The sequence below is a fragment of the Capsicum annuum genome, chromosome 8, assembly GCF_002878395.1.
Source record: "Capsicum annuum cultivar UCD-10X-F1 chromosome 8, UCD10Xv1.1, whole genome shotgun sequence".
NCBI classification, from domain to species: Eukaryota; Viridiplantae; Streptophyta; class Magnoliopsida; order Solanales; family Solanaceae; genus Capsicum; species Capsicum annuum.
The window spans coordinates 156,699,489-156,722,828 of NC_061118.1; the positions used below are offsets into that span (position 1 = coordinate 156,699,489).

Here is a 23,340-nt window from a genome sequence, read left to right on the forward strand (position 1 = left end):
TGGAGATCATCAAAGTAAATGGATCACATGATTACAAGATTCAACATCTTAGTAAAGATAATTTAGCAAGGAAAGGTCAGCTACCAGTACAACTGAAATGTGATCCAGAATTAGTACAAAAAACTCTCGATTATTTAGGTTAAATTTTATTTTTGAAATTTCAAGTTCTTTTGTATGTTGTTTTGCTATTTGGATGGTGGTTTAATTGTGTAAATTACAAGTATTTAAAAACCCAACAATTGACTTGTCTTTGTTAATAAATTTTTTTTTTTATATTTCTCTATAAATTAGATATATATATATATATATATATAATCCACATTATTGATTTAATGAAATCACATTTTTTTTTGGATAATTTGGGTGCACTTCAAAAGAGAAAGTATTAGCATTACGTAGTTAGGCCATAACAAAAAAGGTGCATTCTTGCTCATTGAGCAGTTGAACATTTGCTTGTAACCGTTGTAACAAAACTGAAAATCTCATCTTGAAACAAAACTCCAGCTACGATGGCTTTGACCTCTCCTCCCCCAGGATTGATACTCCTTCAACTCTCAGATTCACTCAAAAGCTCATTCAATCTTCATTTTCTTCATTCTTTACCCTATACTTTCATCAATTTCGTCTCCGCCTCACCTTTCTTCATTGTATCAATCATCAATTTTGGTAAAGACAAGATTTTGAAAAATTTCATCTTGGAGCAAACACTATATCGATCTTGCTAAGATGAAGAAGTTGAGGTTGTCTTTCCAAGATAGACTGTTTGGTTTCTGAATCTGTTTATTTTGTTTAATTTTTGTATTCATATACATAACTTTAAAGCATCAGTGTTGTTACTTTAACTCCGATAGATATTGTGGCTATGTATATGTTGAGAGCAATCGTTTGAGATTTGTTGTTACTTCATCCATATATATATGAGCCCATATACTTTAAATCTGTTATGTATATCTGTGGTGAAACAAATATTGATGGACTGTTTATTTCAGCAGATATACATTACGGAGTTATTTATATGTTATGCATTAACAGTGTTATATGTAGCACAGTTATGTAGATCAATCCATACATAATTCTATTTTTTTAAAAACACTTTTTGTAAGAAGCCACTTTGTGTAATGAGTAAAAAATTTTAAAATATTTTAAAGTTACAATTAGTATCTAACCAAGCTTTTAAAAATATTTTTAAGTGTGTTTTAAAAAGAAAAAAAAAATAATTTTTCAAATTAACGCTTTCGAGAAAAAGTTAATTTCTTTTTAGCTTCAAACAAAAGCAACTTGTTTACTTCATACAAATACTTATTTCTTCTCAGACAATTGATCAAACACTATCTTTTTAAAAATAAGCACTTTTTAAAAGAGAAAAGCACTTCCAGAAAAACATTAAGTTTGGTTAATCTCTTATCTTGAGTTAGGATTTCCGGTTTACCTCATTTTCCAAAATCAAATCTAAGGAATACGCAATAATAAGATTTATCACAATGTAAGATTTGAAAGAAAGTCTATTTGAAGGTGTAATTATTTTTCTAATCAAAATACCTTAGAGAAATGCAACAAATCTATTTAAAGACCTAGATTTAACAATTTTCAAAATCAGGTCGAGACTAAATATCCAGATCAAGCATGTTATATTGATAATATTAAAACCCAAATAATTAGAATATTCCCACTGAATTGGCTTTCATGCCTTGTCAAGATTCCTGTTATATTATAAAATCAGGTTGTTCATTTTCACGTCCATCAACGTGTTTTCAATTTCTTTTAGCTAAATCCTTTTTCATATGTAATTTCTTTCGCAAATTGTATATGTGTGCATATTTTTTTTGTACTTCTTGCATCGGTTATTGGTCCATTTTTCTCTTTATGCATTGCTTTAAAAATCATAAATAAGGAGTTTTTAAAAATTATCTTTTTAATCCCTTTTAACACTCTCTGTTTATTTGTCTTATCTTTTTGAGATAATTTTATATTTATAGCTTTAAGAAAATAATATAAACGCAAAATGCAAAAATTAAAGTAATTTTAAATTGGCTTTGTGAATTGAACGTAATTTGAGCCAACGATTTGTAATTGTGTGGACAAATAGTATAAAATCGAGGGAGTATATATTAGACACTTTGTATTGAAAAATTTATTAGATACATAAATTTTTTTAAGAAAATTATCATAGTGACGCGGAGAAAATCAAAAGAAGAGTGTTTCTCTCGAGAGTATAGTAGTCTGTTATAAACCAAACAGGAGAGTCCAACCCAAAAGACTAACCTGATAAGTGGAGAACCCATTTAGCCTATAAATCCCTTAGCATTTTTCTATTTTTCAAATGTGGGACAATTGGTTCATAACAATCGCCTCCGCTTGAGAATCAACGACCTCGTTGGTCACGACTGAGACCAGTTGGTCACAGCTGACACCCCTCTTAGGTTCAAGCCACCACTCTGAGTCGGAGCTCCAAGCGTAGATCGATGTTCCTTGGTCACGGCTGGCATCCCTTCTTGGGTCCAGGCCCCCACTCCTGGCACGCATGCCACCACTTCGAGTTACGGCCCAACGCGTGGAAGCCACCACTCCGAGTCACGATCCAACGCGTGAGACTCTCAATGAAAGCACCAATGTTATAAATAAAACGGGAAAGCTCAACCCAAAAGACTAAGCTGATAGATGAGAGAACTCATTTGGCCTCTAAATCCCTTAGCATTTCTCCAATGTGGGACAATTGGTTCATAACATAGTCTTTTAAACATTATACTCATAATTACCAATATAAGATTTCTTACTTAGATATGCTACGTTGTCTTTAAATTTTAATCATCCTTAATAAAATTTCACCAATAAAATAGAGTATGAATTTAATATGATTCTACTGCGATCAGCGTTTCTATTAGACAATTCACAGTTCAATTTTTTTTCAAATAAAATTATGCGTGTTCTCAAGCTTAAATTAATCATATAACAACATTTGTCATCTTTTTTAATTATACACATCAATATCAATTGCAACAGACTTGAAGTTTTATAGCAAGAGGGTTGAGGTCAATACATAATATAATAAAAATCTATGACGTATTTTAAAGTGATTAATTTTTTTACATAATGAACATGTATCTATACACATAAAATAAATTTAAATTTTGAATCAAAATTATTTAGTAAGAACATTCTATTACGCATTTAAGTAGCCAGACATGTCGCAAATGTTGGTGTCTAATACTGCCGCGTATTCGGAGAAATATACCAAACAATTCAAAAGTTTACAAAACTCATTTTGTCAATCTTTGGTTTGGACCAAAAATATCTATGTTATATTTTAGTGAAATTACATAAATATAGTTTGTGGGGGGCTAATAACCCATGTGTGATATTTATCTGAAAATAATGCAAAATAAGACTAGCATATAAAATATAAAATAATATGATGAACTTATATTAGTAATTATTAGATCAAAATATCCTATGGCATCGATTTCTAACCAAAAATAAATAAATAAAAAAACTTAAATCTCAATTAATTTACGATTTTTATAAGTTATTTTTAAATAAATAAAGTAAAAGAAAATCAAAACAGTCCTCATATGAAGCATTAATTTATTCAATCTATTACTACACGGGCCCAGCAGTAGAACATCTGGATTGCAATTTTTAAGTTTTAGGATTTATCTTGGAGTAGAAAGTTTGGGCAGTAAAATATTTTCATTAGTATGATTGAGCTGAGTGGATCACAATTGAAACTTTTTTTTAACTTTTTTGTTGAATTTTGCGATTAGAAATATAAAGAAAGAATAGACGTAAATCTGATGAAATAGCTTAAATCAAATATCTAGCAGATTATTGATTTTCAATATCGCAAAAATTAAGAATCATGTAAACTTACTCGATAAAGAGAATACACAACTTAGATTCGCTATTATTTTATTTAATTATTATTTTTAACACAGAAAAATAGTCTTATTTTTAATAGAGAAGGAAGAGTTGAAATTTTCTTTCTTTGTTTTATTTTTAAAACAGAGAAATGTTAATTAATATTGAGGAGCTGTAAAAAGTTGAGAAAGATGGCTACACATATTTGATAGAAAATTTGTTAATGTTAACAAAGTGCGAAGTGTTTGGTAGCAAATTGGTGATAGATACACATTTTTTGTACCTAAATTTACTTTATTTATATTTAAATTAGTTTTTAGAAATCTTTTGCAAATAATCTTTATACTTCTTTTCTTTAATTTCTTTAAAATATAGTGATAAAATTTACTTATGTTTTATTCTTCTCACACTTTACTACATATATTTTATCCTCTTTAAATCTCATTATATCATTTTACCCTCTTTAAACATCACTGTACATTAAAATTACGATTGAAGCAGCTGAGGTAGAAATCAGTCAACTTTTAATTTTTTTTGTTAATTATTGCTATTTACAGTACTTTTTATTTCATTTTCAAATAATATATGTTGCTTTATATCTTCTTCTGTCACGTCCCAATTTATGTGACATTAGTATAATTTTGATAGTCAATCAAATATTTTATGTTGACATATCATTTTGTTATTCTTGTTTTTCTAATACTTAAATGACTTATAATAAGGAGTGATATAGTAAAATCATCGTTCGAAAGACGAAAATTTAATTTAAAACATTAAGAGTTAATTTCGTATTTTATGTTTATTTTATTTTTCATTAATATTATTTATTTTCTAAATACCTAGACGACTCATAATAATTAATTAAGAGTGATTGATTATGTTATTACTATAAAAATTAATATAATTTTATCATATCCAATAATAATCATCGATAATTCACCAGAATAGTATATTAATTAAATACGGGATGTTATATTTGCATATGCAAAATATGATATTATTAAACATTATTGGATAGTGCATTATATTTATCTTTCACAATAATAAAATTTTACTATATTTTTTTCTTTATTTCTTTTTAACTTGATACATATTGATCCAACACAAATTCTAAGAAAATATTCATTAGAAATTTATTAACTTTGTACTTTAAAAATTTAAAGTTTAAGTTTAAATATTAGTAATTCTATATAAGAAAAAATAATTTTAAAATTTAAATTTACTAAAATAAATAAAAAGATTAATTTTCTATATAAAAGTCAATTAAAATAATAAAATTGATTTACTTTAAATATTTAGTTGCAATTAATTAAGATAATTTTTTATTTTGTCATGATTCATGCTGCACCGATAAAATTTTGAGAATTGAATAGAATTTATCTATTTTTTAAAAAGTATTTTAACTTGTTAATTATTGTGATTTATAATAATTTTTACGTAATTATCAAATAATAAATTTACTACTTGTGTCCCAATTTATGTGGCTTCGATACAATTTTGAGAGTCATTAAATTTTTTATATATCTTTTAAATATTTTAAGTTGTTAATTATTATGATTTGCAGTACCTTTTCGTTTATCTCAATTTATGTGGCATTGATAAAATAATGAGAGTCAATAAAATTTCTATATGTCTTTTAAATATTTTAAATTATTAATTATTGTGATTTGTGGTAACAAATTAGTTTTGAACATGATAGTCAATTAAATAAATAAATAAAAATTTACTTCCAATATGTTGTTATAGTTAATTAATATAAATTAATAGAATATATTAAATATTTAAACCATTATAATGAAACAATGGAATTATTATATATTGGTGTATGATATGTAATTAAGTGGGAGTAGATGGGTATTTTGGTAATTACATAACAATTAAATAAATAAAAAAAAATTACTTCCAATATGTAGTTATAGTTAATTAATATAAATTAATAGAATATATTAAATATTTAAACCATTATAATGAAATAATGAAATTATTATATATTGGGATATGATATGTAATTAAATGGGAGTAGAGGGATATTTTGGTAATTACGTAAGAGGTGGTCGAAACCACCTCTTCTATATAATAGACTAGAGGTGCATGACCCATGTCAGCACGGGCCCAATACTATAGACATCTTTTAGCACTAATATTTGATATTGATGAAATACAGATATAAATGTACATTGATTTAAAACGATAACTTTTTAAATAATAACTATTTGACGGTACTCGCTAAGAAGAGAAGTTTTATAAGATAATTTTTTTCACATGATAAGAAAGTGTGATGTGTTGTGTAGTCGAATTATTTTAATTGTTTGATGGTAAGATTGAAACCTGTTACAAAATATAGAAAAGATGTAGAACCAATATTCATAAGATTATTTCATACAAAAACTGAAATAAAAAATACTTCAATTAACAATAAAGTTTTGGATCATCTTCTCAAAGATGATTATGGTTGAAGCAGCTGCAACAAATATGTCATAACACATATTTTTCTTGTTTTAACTAAATACTATTAATTTTCTAATACATAAATGACTTATAGTAATTAATTAGGGGTGATATAGTGAAATCACAGTGCAGCTCTTGAAGCAGCCATGTCGAAATTAATATTTTAATTAAATATTATGAATTTTTAATACATAAATGACTAATAAAAAAATATTATTAATTATAATATATAAATGACTTATAATAATTAATTTGGGGTAATATAATAAAAGATACTATTAATTCTAATATATAAATGACTTATAATAATTAATTAGGGGTATTATAGTAATTCACGGAGCAATTAGGGGTGATATAGTAATTGATGAAGCGTTGGTCGAAACCATAGGCAAACATGTCATCTATTTTTTTCAATTAAATATTATTAATTTTTAATACATAAATGACTTATAATAATTAATTAAGGAAGATATAGTAAAATCACGGTTAAAACAGTCGAAACAAATATTATAAATATCTAATTTTAATTAAATATTATTAATTCTAGTATATAAATGACTTGTAATAATTAATCAGGGGTAATATAATAAAAGTAGTATTAATTCTAATATATATATGATTTATAATAATTAATCAGGGTTAATATTGTAAATCACGGAGCAATCAGAGATAATATAGTAAATCACGAAGCAGTCGATTTTTTAATTAAATATTATTAATTTTTAATTCATAAATGACTTATAATAATTAATTAGGAATGATATAATAAAATCACGGTTAAAGCAGGTGAAACAAACGTCATAAATATCTATTTTATAATTAAATATTATTAATTTTAATATATAAATGACTTCTAATAATTAATTTTAATATATAAATAACTTATAAGAGTTAATTAGAAATAATATAATAAATCAATGAACAATTAGGGTTAATATAGGTAGACATGTCATCTATTTTTTTAATTAAATATTATTAATTTTTTAATACATAAATGACTTATAATAATTAATTAGGGATGATATAGTAAAATCACGGTTAAAGCAACTGAAACAAACGTCATAAATATCTATTTTTTTAATTAAATATTATTAATTCTAATATATAAATGACTTATAATAATTAATTAGGTGTAATATGATAAAAAAATATTATTAATTTTAATATATAAATGACTTATAATAATTAACTATGATAATATAGTAAATTACAGAGGAATTAAGGATAAAATGGTAAATAATAAAGAGCTGGTCGAAACCAGCTCTTCTATAATATAGAAAAATATCACCATAAAGTAAGAAAAGAAATTTTCGCTTAATATATAGGCAGAAAATAAATAAATAAAAAAAGAGATTATTATTTTCTTGATTTTAATTTCTTAAAAGGCGTATTAAGTAAGGTGTATGTAGGTCGGGTTGGTTCGATTTTTATTAAAAAAACAAACAAACCAATCATGTCGGTTTATTAAAACTATAAACCAAATCAAACCAACATAAAATTGTTTTTTTCGATTTAGATTTTAGTCGGTTTTTTGGGGGTTTTCGGGTTTTTTTTTTTATAATCTTTAGTTTTTACAATTATATTCTGATTCAAGATTAGATCAAATATATTTTCATTCATGTGCTAATGAAAAATCATAATTATGAAAAAATGAGAAGTGGAAAACTCTCTTGAAACTAAAAAGTGATATGAAGAGTGAAAAGTTTAGGTTTTAAGTTTATATTGAGTTTTCGATCATTTAATTAGCAATTAATGGACAAATATTACAACTTAAAAGCTCAAATCTAAATATATATCTACATCTACTTTCAAATTATTGAAAATTACTAAAACTAGTTGAAAAAGTATTTAAAAAGTAGATTATAATTAATATTTTATGTATAAAAAACATCGAATATTATATATATATATATATTTATATATATATTATGTCGGTTTGATTCGGGTTCGACTTTTTTTTTTTTTGTTAACACCAAATCAAGTCAAGAATGGTCGGTTTTTGTTTTCTAACGCCAAACCAATCAAATCAAACCATAAGTTGGTTTTTTTTCTCGATTTGGTTTGGTTCATCGATTCGATTTGATTTGATGATTTGATCTGTACAACCCTAGTATTAACCCTAGTATTAAGTAAGTTAAAATAAACACTTATCTCAATGTATTAATACTATAGAGTAAAAGAGAAACAAAAAACATCAAGAAAATGAATAAATGAAAAAAAGGAGATTATTATTACTCAATTAAATACTAAACCCATCCTGAAAACACGGGTTCACCAGTGATGCCCAAAACACGGTCACACACACGCCAGCTATGTTGTTTAACCAATTCATCATTATTCTTTAATCTCTTTCTCTCTTTTCTTGGAATAATAATAATCATAGTAACTTTGTGTAAAACAAAAAAAACAAGAAGAAAATCAAATCACATGGTTTAATTTTAGTGCTGGAATTGTTTATCCAGGTTTGTTTTCTCCGTCAATTGCTACCCCTTGTTGTTTTTTTCCGATAATTGACTTGTTGATATGCACTCCATGAATTTAAAGGTTTTATCTTTATTTATAATTGAATGTGGGTTTTAAATTTCTCTCTATTTTGTGCCCCATTTATTCTTGTTCTGGCGTTTGCTTTGAATGGTATAGATTTTTGTGTCATCCTTTAATGCGATTTTGCTGTTTGCCTGAATTTTAATATTTTTTTAAATTTTAATTAGATGTCTCGGGTTTGAGGGTATTGAGTAGCCTAGCGCTTTGCCCCCAATATGGGAATTCTCGGTGCAACCTGGATTTAGTCGGACTCCAAACAAGGTGGAAAATTAAAAAAAAAAAAAAATCTCATTACAGTCTTGTTATACCTTTTTTGGGGTATTGGGGGGAGGGACGCTTTCGCGGCTTGTGTGGTTCTGGCGCATGTCTTGGGTGGATTGGAAGGCTGTTGTTAGATAACTGATTAAATTAGGTGAAAAATCATCCAAAAATCAAACAGGTCCTTGGTGTATGATCCTAATGTATGCTGATGCAATTTTCAAGATTCTCTGTTATTTAGTTAATATTTAGAAGGGGTAGTTAATATTTAGAAGGGGTGTAAAATTTCTCTTTTCTTCTTCATAGGGTGAGCAAATGAGGAAATCATCCCACCACAAAGATCATTGGTGTTAGTAAAGTACTACTATTTTTCAGGTGAATTTATGTGAGATGTCTTTTTTTTGATAAAATGGAAAGAGCTTTTTCTACTGTTACAATGTTTGTATCTATTAATAAGCAGCCTTTTCTTTGCACTTCAGGGTTTAGGAGATGCTGTGTTACGGGTCCATGCAGTTGGGAATGCACGGAAATGTTGCAGAAGTTGTCTAATGTTCGGAGTGTAGTTTTGGGGCTGTTCTAGGTTAGCAATGGAAAGTAAAGTAGTAGATGAAAATGACGAAGGACCCGCTGTTCCCATGCGAGTTGATAGATTTGGTTTTGTGAGGCAGGAACATAGTCCTAATGAAGGTTTAGCAAGGAGCCGGTCGGCCTTTGAATATCAGAGGTAGGGAACTCTTTTTTGATTCGTTAGTTGCTGTAGTAAACTGGAGTTGTAATTTTTCTTGTCCTATTTCCACTTCTCCAACGGACTCTTTTCTCCTCCTCCACACACTACACTCAATTCGCCATCCTGAAGACTGAAATGTAAACATATTTATGACCTTTTGTGATGTGTCAAAATTTAGATGGCGCTTCTTCAGGTGTTCAATCAGCATACTTCATATTAAGGGAGAAACTAATTCTAATGCATTGCTCCTGTCTGCTGAGCAACTTTGTTTCTGCAGTATTTCTACTGATATTTGAGGCAGTGAATCTTTATAAGTAATATTCGTGTACGAGAAATAAATCATAGGGTTACACATTTTAGACAACATATATGCATCAGGAATAATAACATTAAACTGGCCCGAATAGAGTAGAATGGATGTATGTATACAACTGAACCAATTAGTTTGGAATAAAGGTATTTCTTGTTTTGAGGAAGGTACTGAAAGATTTAAGGTGTAGTTAATTGACTATTGATTGGTTGATGCTCTTATTACACTTATAAAATATTTTGCAGAGATGAAAGAAGGATTAGGAAATGGAGAAAAATGATAGGTGTTGGAGGAATTGATTGGAAGCAGTACGTTCGGAGGAAACCACATGTTGTTAAAAGACGAATACGCAAAGGAATTCCTGATTGTCTGAGGGGGCTTGTCTGGCAACTAATTTCTGGAAGTCGGGACCTCTTGTTGTTGAATCCTGGAGTTTATGAGGTAGGAGTTAATTTTTGTGCGGTTGTATTCTTCTTCTTTGTTTTCTAGAAAAGATCTTGTTGCTAGTTTCGGTAACTAATGGAGATGGATAAGTTGTGTGACCCTCGCAGAAAAGCTTAAAGCCCTACGTTTTTGGCTGGTTTTTGTAGTTCCGAACTAGTTCTTCTTTTCAATTGATTGCTCAGTCCTTGACTTGTTCATTTTTGCTTTACCTGTGTATTGGAAATCACTCATATGATTGACATTTTACCTGCTGCAGCAACTAGTCATATATGAGACATCAGCTTCCGAGTTGGATATTATCCGTGATATTTCTCGCACCTTTCCTTCCCATGTTTTCTTTCAGCAGAGACATGGGCCTGGTCAAAGGTCTCTTTACAACATTCTGAAAGCATATTCTGTTTTTGACCGAGATGTTGGATATGTACAGGTATATATCCTTAAATTATTGATTTGCAGGTGATCTAATGTATGGTTATCGATTTGGGATGATACTGATCATTTGATTGCAGGGCATGGGATTCGTGGCAGGTCTGCTTCTTCTTTACATGAGTGAAGAAGATGCATTTTGGTTACTGGTTGCATTGTTGAAAGGAGCTGTTCACACTCCAATGGAAGGAATGTACTTGGTAAGTCTCGACCTTCAACCTGCTTGAATGCAACCCTGATAAATGTAGATGGTCAATACATTTCAACTAAAAAGGATTTGGATGTGAAACATCCGATCAATTCCTAAGCATGAAGAAGTTGACTGTTCTTTCAGACCCCGCTATTGACCATGTTATCCGAGCTAAACACTGAGTTTATATTTTTTTTATCCTTAATGCAATCAACTGGATAAAAATTTGGAAAACCACTTTCATAGTTTAGGGTCCGTATAATAGCTTATGCATGGCCACATGATGTGTCACTGCATGCATATAGAGCCTCTGTATAGTATCAAGCTACTCTCTCCTTTCCAATTTATAAAATGCCGTTTGATTTTGTATATGCCCAGTATCAAGCTATATTCTCCTTTCCAATTTATATGGTGGTGTTCGATTTTGGCACAGGCACAGAATTTTAAGATATTCATTTTTGTCTTATTCATTATATCAGTTTGTAACGGAAAAAAAAGACTGAATTAATGGTCGAAAGTTAGTTTGAGACAGAAGACATCACATCAGATTATAAAATTTCTATAATTAAATGGATTTGTATTCTTAAGTGGTGAAAGTTGGATAGAGATTAAATTGTGTCTAATATGGGGTCTCCTTTTAAATGAATATTCTTACAGCTAATATGCTAGTAGTTATGTAAGTCCCCGATTCCAATTTCTTTTAGGTTTTTACTGAATGTGGAACTTAGTGCTAATCTCATCTGCATGGTCTGTAGCAATAGGATTATTCTAAGTAATTTCAAATAGTTTTGTGGCAAGACCGGAATGCTTTATTCTCTTGGATTGTTTGTGTTCTTTGTGCTCTTCCTTCATATTCTAATAAAGTGAGAGTTCGGCCTCATCACATATTGTGTGTTCTGAGTCCAATATGATGATATGTGTGGTAGTTTGTTATTTAAACACTTATAAAGTTGGCAGGTGCAGCATAGTTTCCTTGAGGTTGCTTTTCAGCCCATCTAAAGTCGTCAAAGTTCTGATGAGCTGGTCTGTTGCTTTTTTATTGTAAATACTGTGATAAACCAATCAGTTACGAACAGATATATGAGAATCAAAATACCACGTTTAGTGTCCAGTTCTGTTTAATAATAGATGCTAAATGAAATTCCCTCATTTCTGATGATGATCCATGAATTCTCTCCTATCATGATCTCTGATCCTGGCGGTATCTATAATTCTCTTGAGACTTTCAGCTGCTTCCACATATTAGGAAGCCTTTGTTTTGATTACATAGCATCTGTCATATGGCCTACTTATCTTAAAATAATAAATGTTGTACATGCGGACTAGGTAGGATTGCCTCTTGTCCAGCAATACCTCTTTCAGTTTGATCGTTTGGTAAAGGAACACTTGCCAAAGTTGGGGGAACATTTTGCTCAGGAAATGATAAATCCCAGCATGTATGCCAGTCAGTGGTTCATAACAGTTTTCTCGTACTCTTTCCCATTTCACTTGGCTCTCAGAATTTGGGATGTCTTTCTTTTCGAGGTCAGTAATCTATCATCATTATCCACTCTCTGATGCCTGAATTTATTGTTGAGCTTACCGGGTTCACTTTACCAGGGTGTTAAAGTCGTCTTCAAAGTTGGCTTGGCTCTATTGAAATATTGCCAGGATGACCTGGTGAGTTTTAAATACAGAAAAGTTAATAAGTACTGCTTTTTCTTGCTCCTATAGGCTAGAACAACTATAACACCTGCTTATTCGCAGGTAAAGCTGCCGTTTGAGAAACTCATACATGCTTTGCGCAACTTCCCTGAGGATGCCATGAATCCAGATTTACTGTTACCAATGGCTTTTTCAATCAAGGCTAGCCCTCTCTCCCTTCCTCTCCCTCCTCCTCTCCTTCTCTCTCAGTAGTCAAGACTCTCCTCGTCTAACAATGATATCTAAGGTTAGAAAAATGCTTATAGGAACCAATGTCGTAATTTTCTGATTGTCAATGTAATGCTCGAATGCTCACGTAATAAGGTGGTGCCTTTTAAAGATGCATTTATTGGGCATGTGAGGATGGATATGAGTAGGTTCAATCTATATATCTGACACATACTAAGACACGAATGTCTAATTAAATATGGATAGACTCGGAGAAAACATGGTGGGCATGGCAAAACCTAGACATTTCATGCATTTTCTTATTTAATTAAATAATATTCTAATGTTTGCATCTAAATAGTAAGAATTGTCTTGCAACATTTCCACTTGCGAGCATAATGAAGAAAGTGGGTAGTTTTGCATCAGTTGTGCTTGTGTTTTCTCTCGCATGTCTTCTGGTGCATCTTCCTCAGCCATTTTGATGCATTCTGCATGTGGTTAATCAGCACTTTTTTTTTTTTATATGTCGTGTACTTAATCGGCATTTTAGAGGTTGAACTTAAATTGGTGGATGTTTAGCAGCCATGGGCTTGCCAATGGGGAAGTAAAAAGTTTTGGTTCTATACTTTACAAGCTTATGCAAAGTATTAAAGGGAAGCAATTGTTGTTATTAGCTAAAAGACTAGTTATATGATACTTGATGATAATTTTTACATATTTGATTTCTCAGAAAGAGCACTTAATCTGGATATAAACGCGAGACTGAAACAATCTAAAAAGGAAACAGAAGGCTCTCTCAGCATCTAGCTTAATTCTCATTTGTTTGCTGTTCCCGTGGCATTTCGTTAAGCTATTGCTCATTTGTAAATGTCCTTACCATTTAATAGGTTTCCAAGCATTTGGTGGAACTGAAGCAGGAATATGACCAGCAGCAACAGCTGAAACGTCCTTCATCCCCAGTCAAACAGTGAGATATACCAAATGCAAATACTTCCGGTCAGCCAGACAGCTTTTGTGCATAAAACTTGGATTCGTTAGTTCTCTGTTAAAAACAACTGTCTCAGCTGATGTACATAAACACATTGATCGGAATATCCGATTCATACAGTTTTCAGTACAAAATAGAAAACTTGTGATAGCTGTTTGATCTATTATTTGGCAGAGAAGGCACCTCAAGCTCAGTCTTTGCCATGAGGGTCAATTGTACAAGTACTACTAGGCTTCTTACGTTAAAACATTATGTCCATCGCTCTCTCCCTCTCTCTTGTTAAAGGTAGTTTTCTGATCAGTTTTCGTGCATTTCGACTGTTCCACTGGGTACCTGCTAACTTTATGCGTTGTTATGTCAATCTTTATTAGACAGCTAAATAATGGTGTCGGAATGTAGAGGAAAGATGCTAGCAAGCCATTAGGATAGTTTAAGTGACATGGCAGCCTTATCCTGTGATGTGAAATTTGGTTCCTGTCCCAATCTATAAGCTGAGTCAGCCTCGTTACGTTAAGCTAACGAACCACACGACGTGGTGGCATTTTAATACTATGTTTTAACCACAAGATAACATGCATTTAGCAGTGGCAGTCTTTGCTGCTTAATTTTTTTTCGTTTTATATATTTGCATAGTTCCCCCGCTACACACACACATTATTTTATATTGCATTTGGTTGGAACTTCTGCATTTTGCAATGGAAAGATATTGATAAAATGAATAGTTATAGTTTTCAATTAAATGGATTGAACATTTGCCAGAGAAGAAGAGTGATATTAATTACTATTATATTGCAATTCATGCATTGTAATTGGTTCGGCGAATCAAAATGATTACTAATACTTAATTATTGCAATCAAGAAATTCGTATTTGGGGTGGACCACCTACTATTTTGGTACTACAAGTTGGTACTTGTTAGCACATGCATGAAGTTGCAAAGAGTCAAAAGACAAGCATAAAGTTGCAGCAGCTTATACTCAAGTCGAATTTGAATGGCTTGGATTTCGAAACTAATCAAATCCGTCTCTCAAAGTCAGGAAAAGTTATCATTTTTGTTTTACGCCGCCCAACCATATTAGAAAGATCAATAATGTTCCTACTTATCCTCCAACGTGACTCAAAACCTTCAACCTGTCGATTGATGATGGAGATACTTAATCACTGGAGCTAACCTCAAATTGTTCAGAAAATGTTATGATTTATTTCCCTGTCAAAAGATAAAATGATGTTTTAAGGGGTATTGTCTTTTAGCTCTAGTAAGGGGTGGATAGTGAAATGGTGATGGTAACTCTATCACCTATGTTTTGCAACTTGCTCAAACAAAAACTGTCGAAGCATTAATGAAAAAGAAAGCTTTTGCTTTTTGCCACAACACATTTAAGGAAAAATCATTGTTACCTCAACTTGCATTACTATGGAACAGCTGTTCCATACTAATCAGCACCAGTTGAAGTAGGACCCTAAACTAGCAAAGAAGCCACATCAGTTTGTGAATCAGGTCCAAGCTATAGTTTGGATGGTTTCTCATGTGTTTCTTTCATCCTTCTGTCTTTTAATTCTCTTAAGTTCTTTCAGGACTCCACGACTATTCCACTAGACACCTACTGGAAATGATTTGGCAGGTCATCTTGAAACTGATTTTTCCTCTCACCAACACTATCAAAGCTCGAACGGATGAAAATAAATCACTGCATGATTTGTTTCTGCTAGGATTTGAACCACAGTATTCATTGTGAAGAAAATAAATTACAATACTACATAAATTATGTTGAATACCGAAGCAAGAAATTTTTCTGTACACAAACACCCCACCCCCCACCCCGATTGTTTCCAGTTTAGTCACAAGACCATCAAGTCCACAAAACAATGAACTCTCTATCTACTTTGATACAAGGAAGGAACCAAAAAAACAAGGTACAAATAAAAGATATTAAGAAAGAATAGAACCCCAAAAGGGGAGAGAAAAGTAGTCAATCTCTGACCAACAATATACCACCAGAAAGAGTCCATCCGCCTACTCAGTTGATCCAGAAGACTTTCATTATGGTGAAAGCTTTGTAAGTAGCACGCATCTCATAGACGACCAGAAAGCTGTCTAAAGACTCTTATATTTGATGGTTCCTTCTACTTTCTGACCTTGGATCTGGGTTGTCGCTCTTGTCAGTGTCGTAGTTTTGAGAATCACTCTCCCCGTTACCTGCTTGAGATCTTCGTTGCCTTCGATCCTGTATTGGAGATAATGAAAATGATACATCAGTTTCTCATTTCCTGTGTGAATGACTTGCTATACTTTTGCTCTTTCAGTTCCATGTTCAAGTTGATCTAGTAAATATGATTCCAGACTGATACAGGCAGCAACATCAGAGAATTTGGATATACAATCACAATGAACGGAGATAGTAAGAAAAGAATACACACTCATATGAACATCTATGTGTCTCCCATGATATTCCCCACTAATTGAGAAGAGATAGCAACCTCTCAAATAATGAGAAGATTGTCCGTCTTTGTTGTTACCCTCATTTAAAAAAACATTCAATAAGGGTTGAGCAATTGACAGACAAAATACTTTTCGACGATGATATATTTAAGCATATTTAGCATCCGGTACCATCTATAACCCGTATCCAGATGACACATCTACAAACAAATACAGTTGTGCTCACATTCTTTTTGACTACACAACAAAGAAGTTGATCCAAAGATACAACCCTCCCTCTACATAAGGGAAGAATGACCAAATACACAAGCCATATTCTTAATTTCTAGGACATGAATGTTTTATCCAACAATTTCTACAAGCAATGCAGATTGAATAAGAAGAAACTACTAGTAAACTCTGCAAATTAACACATCTGTTCAAACAAAGAAGGAATATATTGGATCTATAACAGGGATCACAGTTAAACATAGTAAGAGCGGACACAACAGATACCAACCTCTCTTGGTATGGGATATTCCTCTGATTCAAGCATACGAACAACTTGGCTCATCTTTGGTCTCTTGTCAGAATCTGGATCAACGCATCTCAAAGCAGTCAGAAGGGCTCTTTTGAGAGCTCTTGTTGGTGGTCGTATTTCAATATTTGGATCTACTACTTCCTCAGAGCGCCGGCTTCCAACCATCATTTTCAACCAATCAACAAGATTCACCTACAACCAGAAAAGTCTGATACTTTAAGAGTTTGTTCGTGTCGCAAAAATCGAGCAGAGTCTGTAAAAAATGACAAATGACACCCTATGTCAATTCTTAGGATTCAAATCTGTGATCCCTAGTTGGTATCCAAAACATAATACTAGTGGAAGTGGGGAAAAACTAAACTACTAGTTTGAAGAACTAGTGCACTACGAAAAAATTAATCAGAGACGTGGGATATTGGTATAAAAAAGTAGCGGGAGAGATTGAAGAGGACGTCAGCATAAAAAATATACAGAGGCCAAAACGCAAAATAGATTAGGTTGATAAATCCTCCACTAGAACTCGAGCTCTGGTGAAAGTTCTTGGCAAGGTTGGTACTTGGAAACATTCAGATGTGATTCTACTAATATCTTGTGTCATAAAACTTTGTGGGCCATTGGTGGTGAAAGACCATAAGATTCAACTATTTATCAGCTTCCATTCACCTTTCTATTGGACTTGACGGAGTGAAGTATAAGATTACCATTTTACCAATTCATGGACAGAAGGAAGACTAGGTGAAAAAATTTCATATGTACGAAATATATTTCATAGACATGTTGAAAAGAGATAACAAGACTACCAAGCATTGTCTCATAAAGCAACAAGAAATAGCCGCATGTTACCATTTAGCAATACTAGTTTTTTTGTTCAGATAATGTAATGAATAGTGAACAAGGCTAAAGCATGGGACATTCTCTTAAACAGTAATTCAGCAGAAAGCTTAAGTCATGAGCATGGTTTACGACAAGATCAATTTGCTGGAATCAGGTGACGTCAGATATCCTTTTCAAAGATTCATAGCATGAGAACCTTGGTTATGGTACATGATATATCAAGAATAAGTAATCTGGAGAAATTCAACGGAAACTAAATAGAAAATGAAATGAGACAAATATCAGAAAACCAGCAAGGCGAGTATTAACAAAGATCTATTCTGCCAAAGATCTGGCACAATCAGTTTTACAGCTTCTTCAATAATGAGGAAGCAGATAAGATATTTACGTCAGTGTTCTAATTAGATCTTAAGACAAGGTACGAAGGATAACAAACCTCTTGGGCAGGACGGCCATAGTCCACGGGATCTCTTCCTGTGATTGATTCTAACAACACTACCCCAAAGCTATAAACATCACTTTTTTCATTTAAGAGACCAGTATTTGCATATTCAGGAGCCACATACCTGTTAAATATTTGAAAAGGTGTGAAATGACATTATACTGCTAAACTTCTATTCAATGTTTATACCGAAAGACTAACAAAAAAAGACACTAGACATTGAAGATTGTAAAGCCCGGAAGAGCAGAACATGAAGATTACTCAAGCTGGAATGGGATCAGAAGGAGCAGAAGGAAGAAACTAACCCAAAAGTACCCATGACTCGAGTTGTGATATGACTTTTACCAGCACCAAGCAGTTTGGCCAGACCAAAATCAGAGACCTTAGCATTGAAGTCATCATCAATCAATATGTTACTTGATTTTATGTCTCGATGAACAACCTTGGGCTCAATGTTCTCATGCAAATAGGCAAGACTGCAAGAAATGATAGCACATCAAGAGATTTGTATTATTTCAAAATTGATTTAACTGAATGAACTTACGCTTTAGCTGTCCCAAGAAGAACCTTCATCCTAGCTTCCCAAGTGAGATAACCATGGTGTCGCATGGCTCCATGAAGCCACTGTTCCAAATTGCCATTGTTGACATACTCGTAAACCAACATCCTGAGATCATGAATTAGAACAGAGAATTTTTAAATGCTAAACAAGAAAGAACATAACACTCATTCTAGTACTTCACATGAGCGTGAAAGTAATTGAACAATCCAAAGCTTCATTTATCGTGTCCCAAAAAGTCATAGAACTTTCAGGGATTTCCAGACAGGGAAATACCTGTGAGTTCCTTCAATGCAGTACCCTAGAAGGCGAACCAAATTTTTGTGGCGCACGTGGCCAATGGCTTCAACCTCCACTTGGAACTCTTTCTCTGCTTGACCTCTGGGACAAAGATCTTAAATTCAAACTCATGCGGGCAACTAAAACAGAAGGACCAGTAAGGAAAGCATATAATTTGATTTATCAACTCACAGATTGTTGAGGAGCTTCTTAATAGCTACCGGTGTTCCATTAATCAAAGTTCCCCGGTAGACAATGCCATATCCACCCTCACCAAGAATATTCTCCTTTGAGAACCGGCCTGTTGCAAGCTCAAGATCTCTCAATGTAAACCAGTGGCCCCAACCCAAGTGAGAAAACTCAGGTAATCCGGTTAGAGGAGAAGGAGCAGTAATTGGATGTGAATTGTAAGTTTTATACAATGCATTTTTGCATGAACTCCCTTCTTCTCCTGATTGTGACCCACAACAATCCTTGTCAACATGATGGAAGGAACCTGATTGACTGCTGTTATCTCCATTCTTTTTCCCCATTCCAAGATGAACCAGAACCTTGTCTGATTCTTTATCACTTGTTTTGTCATGAATGGTGAGAAGAATTCCGTCCCGCGGAGAAAAATCATTTGTTGATACTTGCTCAACCCGAACTTCTTTAATTTCCTTAGAAACTGTAGGTATTTGGCTAACAGGGAGATTGTCTGGAGCTCTTCTTGACTTCCTCCGTAACGTGAGATAAAATGTTAACAATAATAGGATGACCACTATGAAAATCCCAACAAAGATTCCAATCAATTGCCAGACCTTGAGACCAAAAACACCAGTTTTCTTGGATAATTCATCCTTTAGACTAGCCATCTTCTAGGATGTCAATAGACCTATAAAAATAACACAAATTGAATGATGAACGACACCTTTACACGAAAATCACACATCTAACAAAGGATTAGTTCAATCAAACTCAACATGTAACTGAAGTTCTAATTGCAACTCCAAGTCAAACAAAATATATGATGAGCATTTCCACACACACACACCCCTCCTTTTACTACCAATGAATAGAGATGAAAACACAAAAAGCAAACAGCAAATTCATAAACTGGCCCAGTCGATAAGAGAACACATAACAAGATCCACTGATAAAGAATGTAAAGCAAACACAAACAAAAGCCCCTATGAAACCCCTGACGCCAATGTTAACAAAATAAACAAGAAATGCAAAACAATGCAAACATACAGAAATAAAGTTGATGACTTTAAGAAAGTTCACATTTTTATTAGTCCCATACCTTCCTGAGATATACTCAAAACCAAATCTTCAGTGCCCAGATCTCAAGAACCCCATCATCATTCTCTTCCTTAAAAGATGAACCAGAGCCAATCCCCACAGATCTTGACCAAGAAAACCCAAAAATAGCCAATGTCAATATGACCAAATCCCAAGAACACCCAATACACAATTTAAATAGGAAAACTAATAGGACAATCTTGTATCTGAGTCTTCACAACATTGAGAGATTTCAAGTCCAAATCTAAGCTGAGATGATGCTTTCTTAGACCACCACCTGCCCCCCTTCACAATAAACCAAATGACAACAACAAAAGGACTGAATTTGCAAAGAGAATAAAGATACATAGAATGGTAATAGTAATGTTTATGATCTTTCTTTTTCTTTTTGTAGAATAGTAATATGATAGAGAAAGAAAGGAAATATGGAGTTATCAGTGGTAGGTGATGAGGAAATGCCTAACAAACAGTAAAAGGGAAGTCATGGAAGAGGTGCAAGGCAACCTCTTAGTTGGCATCCCAACCCCTTTTTTAATTTCTTATGAAGATGACTGATTATCAGAAACAAAAAAATAAATAAATAAACAAAGAAAACTTTACTGCCATTTAACATACTTATGATTACAAAATCTAACTTCTCAAGACAAAATATAATAATAAAAAACAAGACAAATGTTACGCTCATATTCAAAAAAAAAGAGTGGCTTTTATTATTACCAATCTTGGTAGAAGATAACCAGCAATGCTGATGTAATAGTGTGTAGATATTGGTACTTAGTACTAAAAGTATGGTAACTTTCTACAGTCTTTCCTTTTTTACTAGTACTTTTCTTTACCTTACTTGTGGGGAGGAACAGTATCAGAAAGTAAAAATAGTAAGGAAAAAAGAGAAGAAAAAGGTTGGGAAGGAAAGGACAGGCTTTGTTAGGGAGAGGGGAAGACATGTCAGTAAGTCCACTGACTTAAGGGTGGGTTTGGGTGGATGACATCCTGGACTGTTATGTACCTTGTGTGGACTGTGGACCAAGTCAACAACAGTTTTCTTAGTAATTTTTTTTTTGTTGCTTTTTTTTGCTGGTTGTTTCATTTTTGAGGACCTTCTATTTTATTTTTAGTTATTTCCAATTTTATCCTTCTTCATATCTATATGGTTGAGACTCTTTCATGGCTTGTATTCCTAAGTTTTTGATTAGATAACAATAATTTTATTAATTAGTTCAAAGTTTTCTTTCACTTTTTGTTAGTAGTATTAGTATTACTTTCGTACTTTCTTATCTTCACTTTTTTAAATTATGTTTGGTATTTTTTGTGCTTTGACTATCACGTCCTTATTGTAAACACCTAATTTTTGACCAAACTGAATGTTTTACGTCATTTAGTATCTTATTTTACAAGATTGCTTTTAAAGTTTGGAAAACTACAAAAATAAAGTCATATTAAAATAAGTTTTTATTTATTTTTATTATTTATTTAATAATAAAAAAAAAAATAAAAAAATTTCAATTTGAATCCTTCTAGTCTACATGTTTACTCATAACCATCGATCTTGTAAGAGGGTGAATTCATAAAAAATGAGTTAAGTTCTTAACTCCAAAGAACATTAAAGTTTATTATACAGGTGAAAATTAACGATGAAGTTGGAAAGCCCTGCTACCAACCATCGTTATAATAAAATTAACATATCATTTTAAAGCCGATCTAATCGAGATAGATAATTTTTTTTGCATGCTAAAATCTTGCTTAAACATGAGAAAAATGGAAACGACTTATAAATTCCGTAAAGGCGCGAGAAACGTGCCTAAATTTGTAGTGAGGCCGAAAAGTACTACTATCGGTAAGCCACACGTCAATAAATAATTTCAAAATAAATTAAAAGCGGGAGGCAAACAACTTTTAGGTTGACAAATATTATAAATCCTAAAAAAAAAAAAGGGGTTTTAATTTAAGCCGAACGTAAGTCATTAAAGCGACCGTGCTAGAACCACGGGACTCGAGGGGTGCCTAACACCTTCCCCTCGGTCAACAGAATTCCTTATCCGGATTTCTAGTTCGCAGATCGAAAAATAAAAATTAAAGAGTCATTTTCTTCTTGAATAGGGATTCAATAAGGTGACTTGGAACACCCAAACTCAATTCCAAGTGGCGACTCTGTAAATAAAATAATCCCTTTTCAAAACGTCACTTTAATTGGAAAGACCCATTTTTCTCCAAAACCAACTCCCTAGCGGGGGGGGGGGGGGGGGTCGGACGGGGTGAAAAAGAGGGGTGTGACACTTATTACGAATGCTGTGTATTGTTTTCCTTTTAGCTGTTGTGTCTTCTTCATTTTTATATTTAATTTTCAAGTTGTCTTTCAATGTTTTTCTTCAAGTCGTGGTCTATTAAAATTAGCTTTTTTAACTCCAAGTAAGGATACGATACTTGTACCGTTGTACACCATGCCCTCTTCAGACTTATGCGATTACGTTGGATATATTATTTTAGTGTTAATTACGTAATATGTTAGAAGTATTATACAAAATGTAAAAAAAAATTGTATACATTGATCTTTATTCGATATCAACTTCAATAATGTGAAATTTAAGTAGGGACATCAACACACATATGGTTTCTAAGACAAATCAGATCAACAAAATAATCATTGTCCACCCAATCAGCGGGATTGAAAATTTTAATTGAGCATAAAATTTATTTTAAATTTTTTACTTTTCTATGGTCTTTAATGTGGTACTTATTATAGTAGAATATGTAGTTATTTTGTAGGAAACCTAGGTCCTAATTTTTGGGTTAGTTATTGAAATATCTTTGGAATGTAACTTGAACCAATCCAACTTCAGTGTAAATTATTAGTGTTTCTTTAAGAAACTTAAAAGCATATTTAAATAGAGAATGTATTCTTTCAATTTTGAGTTATTACTAACATTGAAGGCTCAGCGGTTAAT

The 23,340-nt window shown here is 32.1% G+C and overlaps 2 protein-coding genes across 4 annotated transcripts; one reads left to right on the plus strand and one right to left on the minus strand.

Moving 5' to 3' along the window:
* The first annotated feature begins 8,556 nt into the window (after window positions 1–8,556).
* Window positions 8,557–14,341, plus strand: LOC107839738 (EVI5-like protein). Of its 3 annotated transcripts, none has more exons than XM_016683353.2 (10): window positions 8,557–8,765; window positions 9,412–9,480; window positions 9,585–9,829; window positions 10,388–10,583; window positions 10,843–11,013; window positions 11,096–11,212; window positions 12,529–12,726; window positions 12,802–12,861; window positions 12,949–13,047; window positions 13,941–14,341. In XM_016683353.2, the coding sequence occupies exons 3-10, from the start codon at window positions 9,693–9,695 to the stop codon at window positions 14,022–14,024; spliced, it is 1,062 nt and encodes a 353-aa protein (XP_016538839.1). In that variant the 5' UTR covers window positions 8,557–8,765; window positions 9,412–9,480; window positions 9,585–9,692; the 3' UTR covers window positions 14,025–14,341. The 3 variants fall into 3 exon arrangements, with proteins under 3 accessions (XP_016538839.1, XP_016538841.1, XP_016538840.1); XM_016683355.2 differs by having other exon boundaries at window positions 8,561–8,765; window positions 12,949–13,132; window positions 13,941–14,078; XM_016683354.2 differs by lacking the exon at window positions 9,412–9,480 and having other exon boundaries at window positions 8,562–8,765.
* A 1,374-nt stretch (window positions 14,342–15,715) lies between these two features.
* LOC107839739 (probable receptor-like protein kinase At5g18500) lies at window positions 15,716–21,358 on the minus strand. Its single transcript, XM_016683356.2, has 8 exons — window positions 20,400–21,358; window positions 19,307–19,988; window positions 19,112–19,216; window positions 18,821–18,943; window positions 18,582–18,752; window positions 18,271–18,400; window positions 16,980–17,192; window positions 15,716–16,265 (listed from the first exon to the last, which is right to left on the minus strand). Exons 2-8 carry the CDS (start codon window positions 19,966–19,968, stop codon window positions 16,146–16,148), a joined length of 1,524 nt encoding a protein of 507 aa, XP_016538842.1. The 5' UTR covers window positions 19,969–19,988; window positions 20,400–21,358; the 3' UTR covers window positions 15,716–16,145.
* Window positions 21,359–23,340: the final 1,982 nt, after the last annotated feature.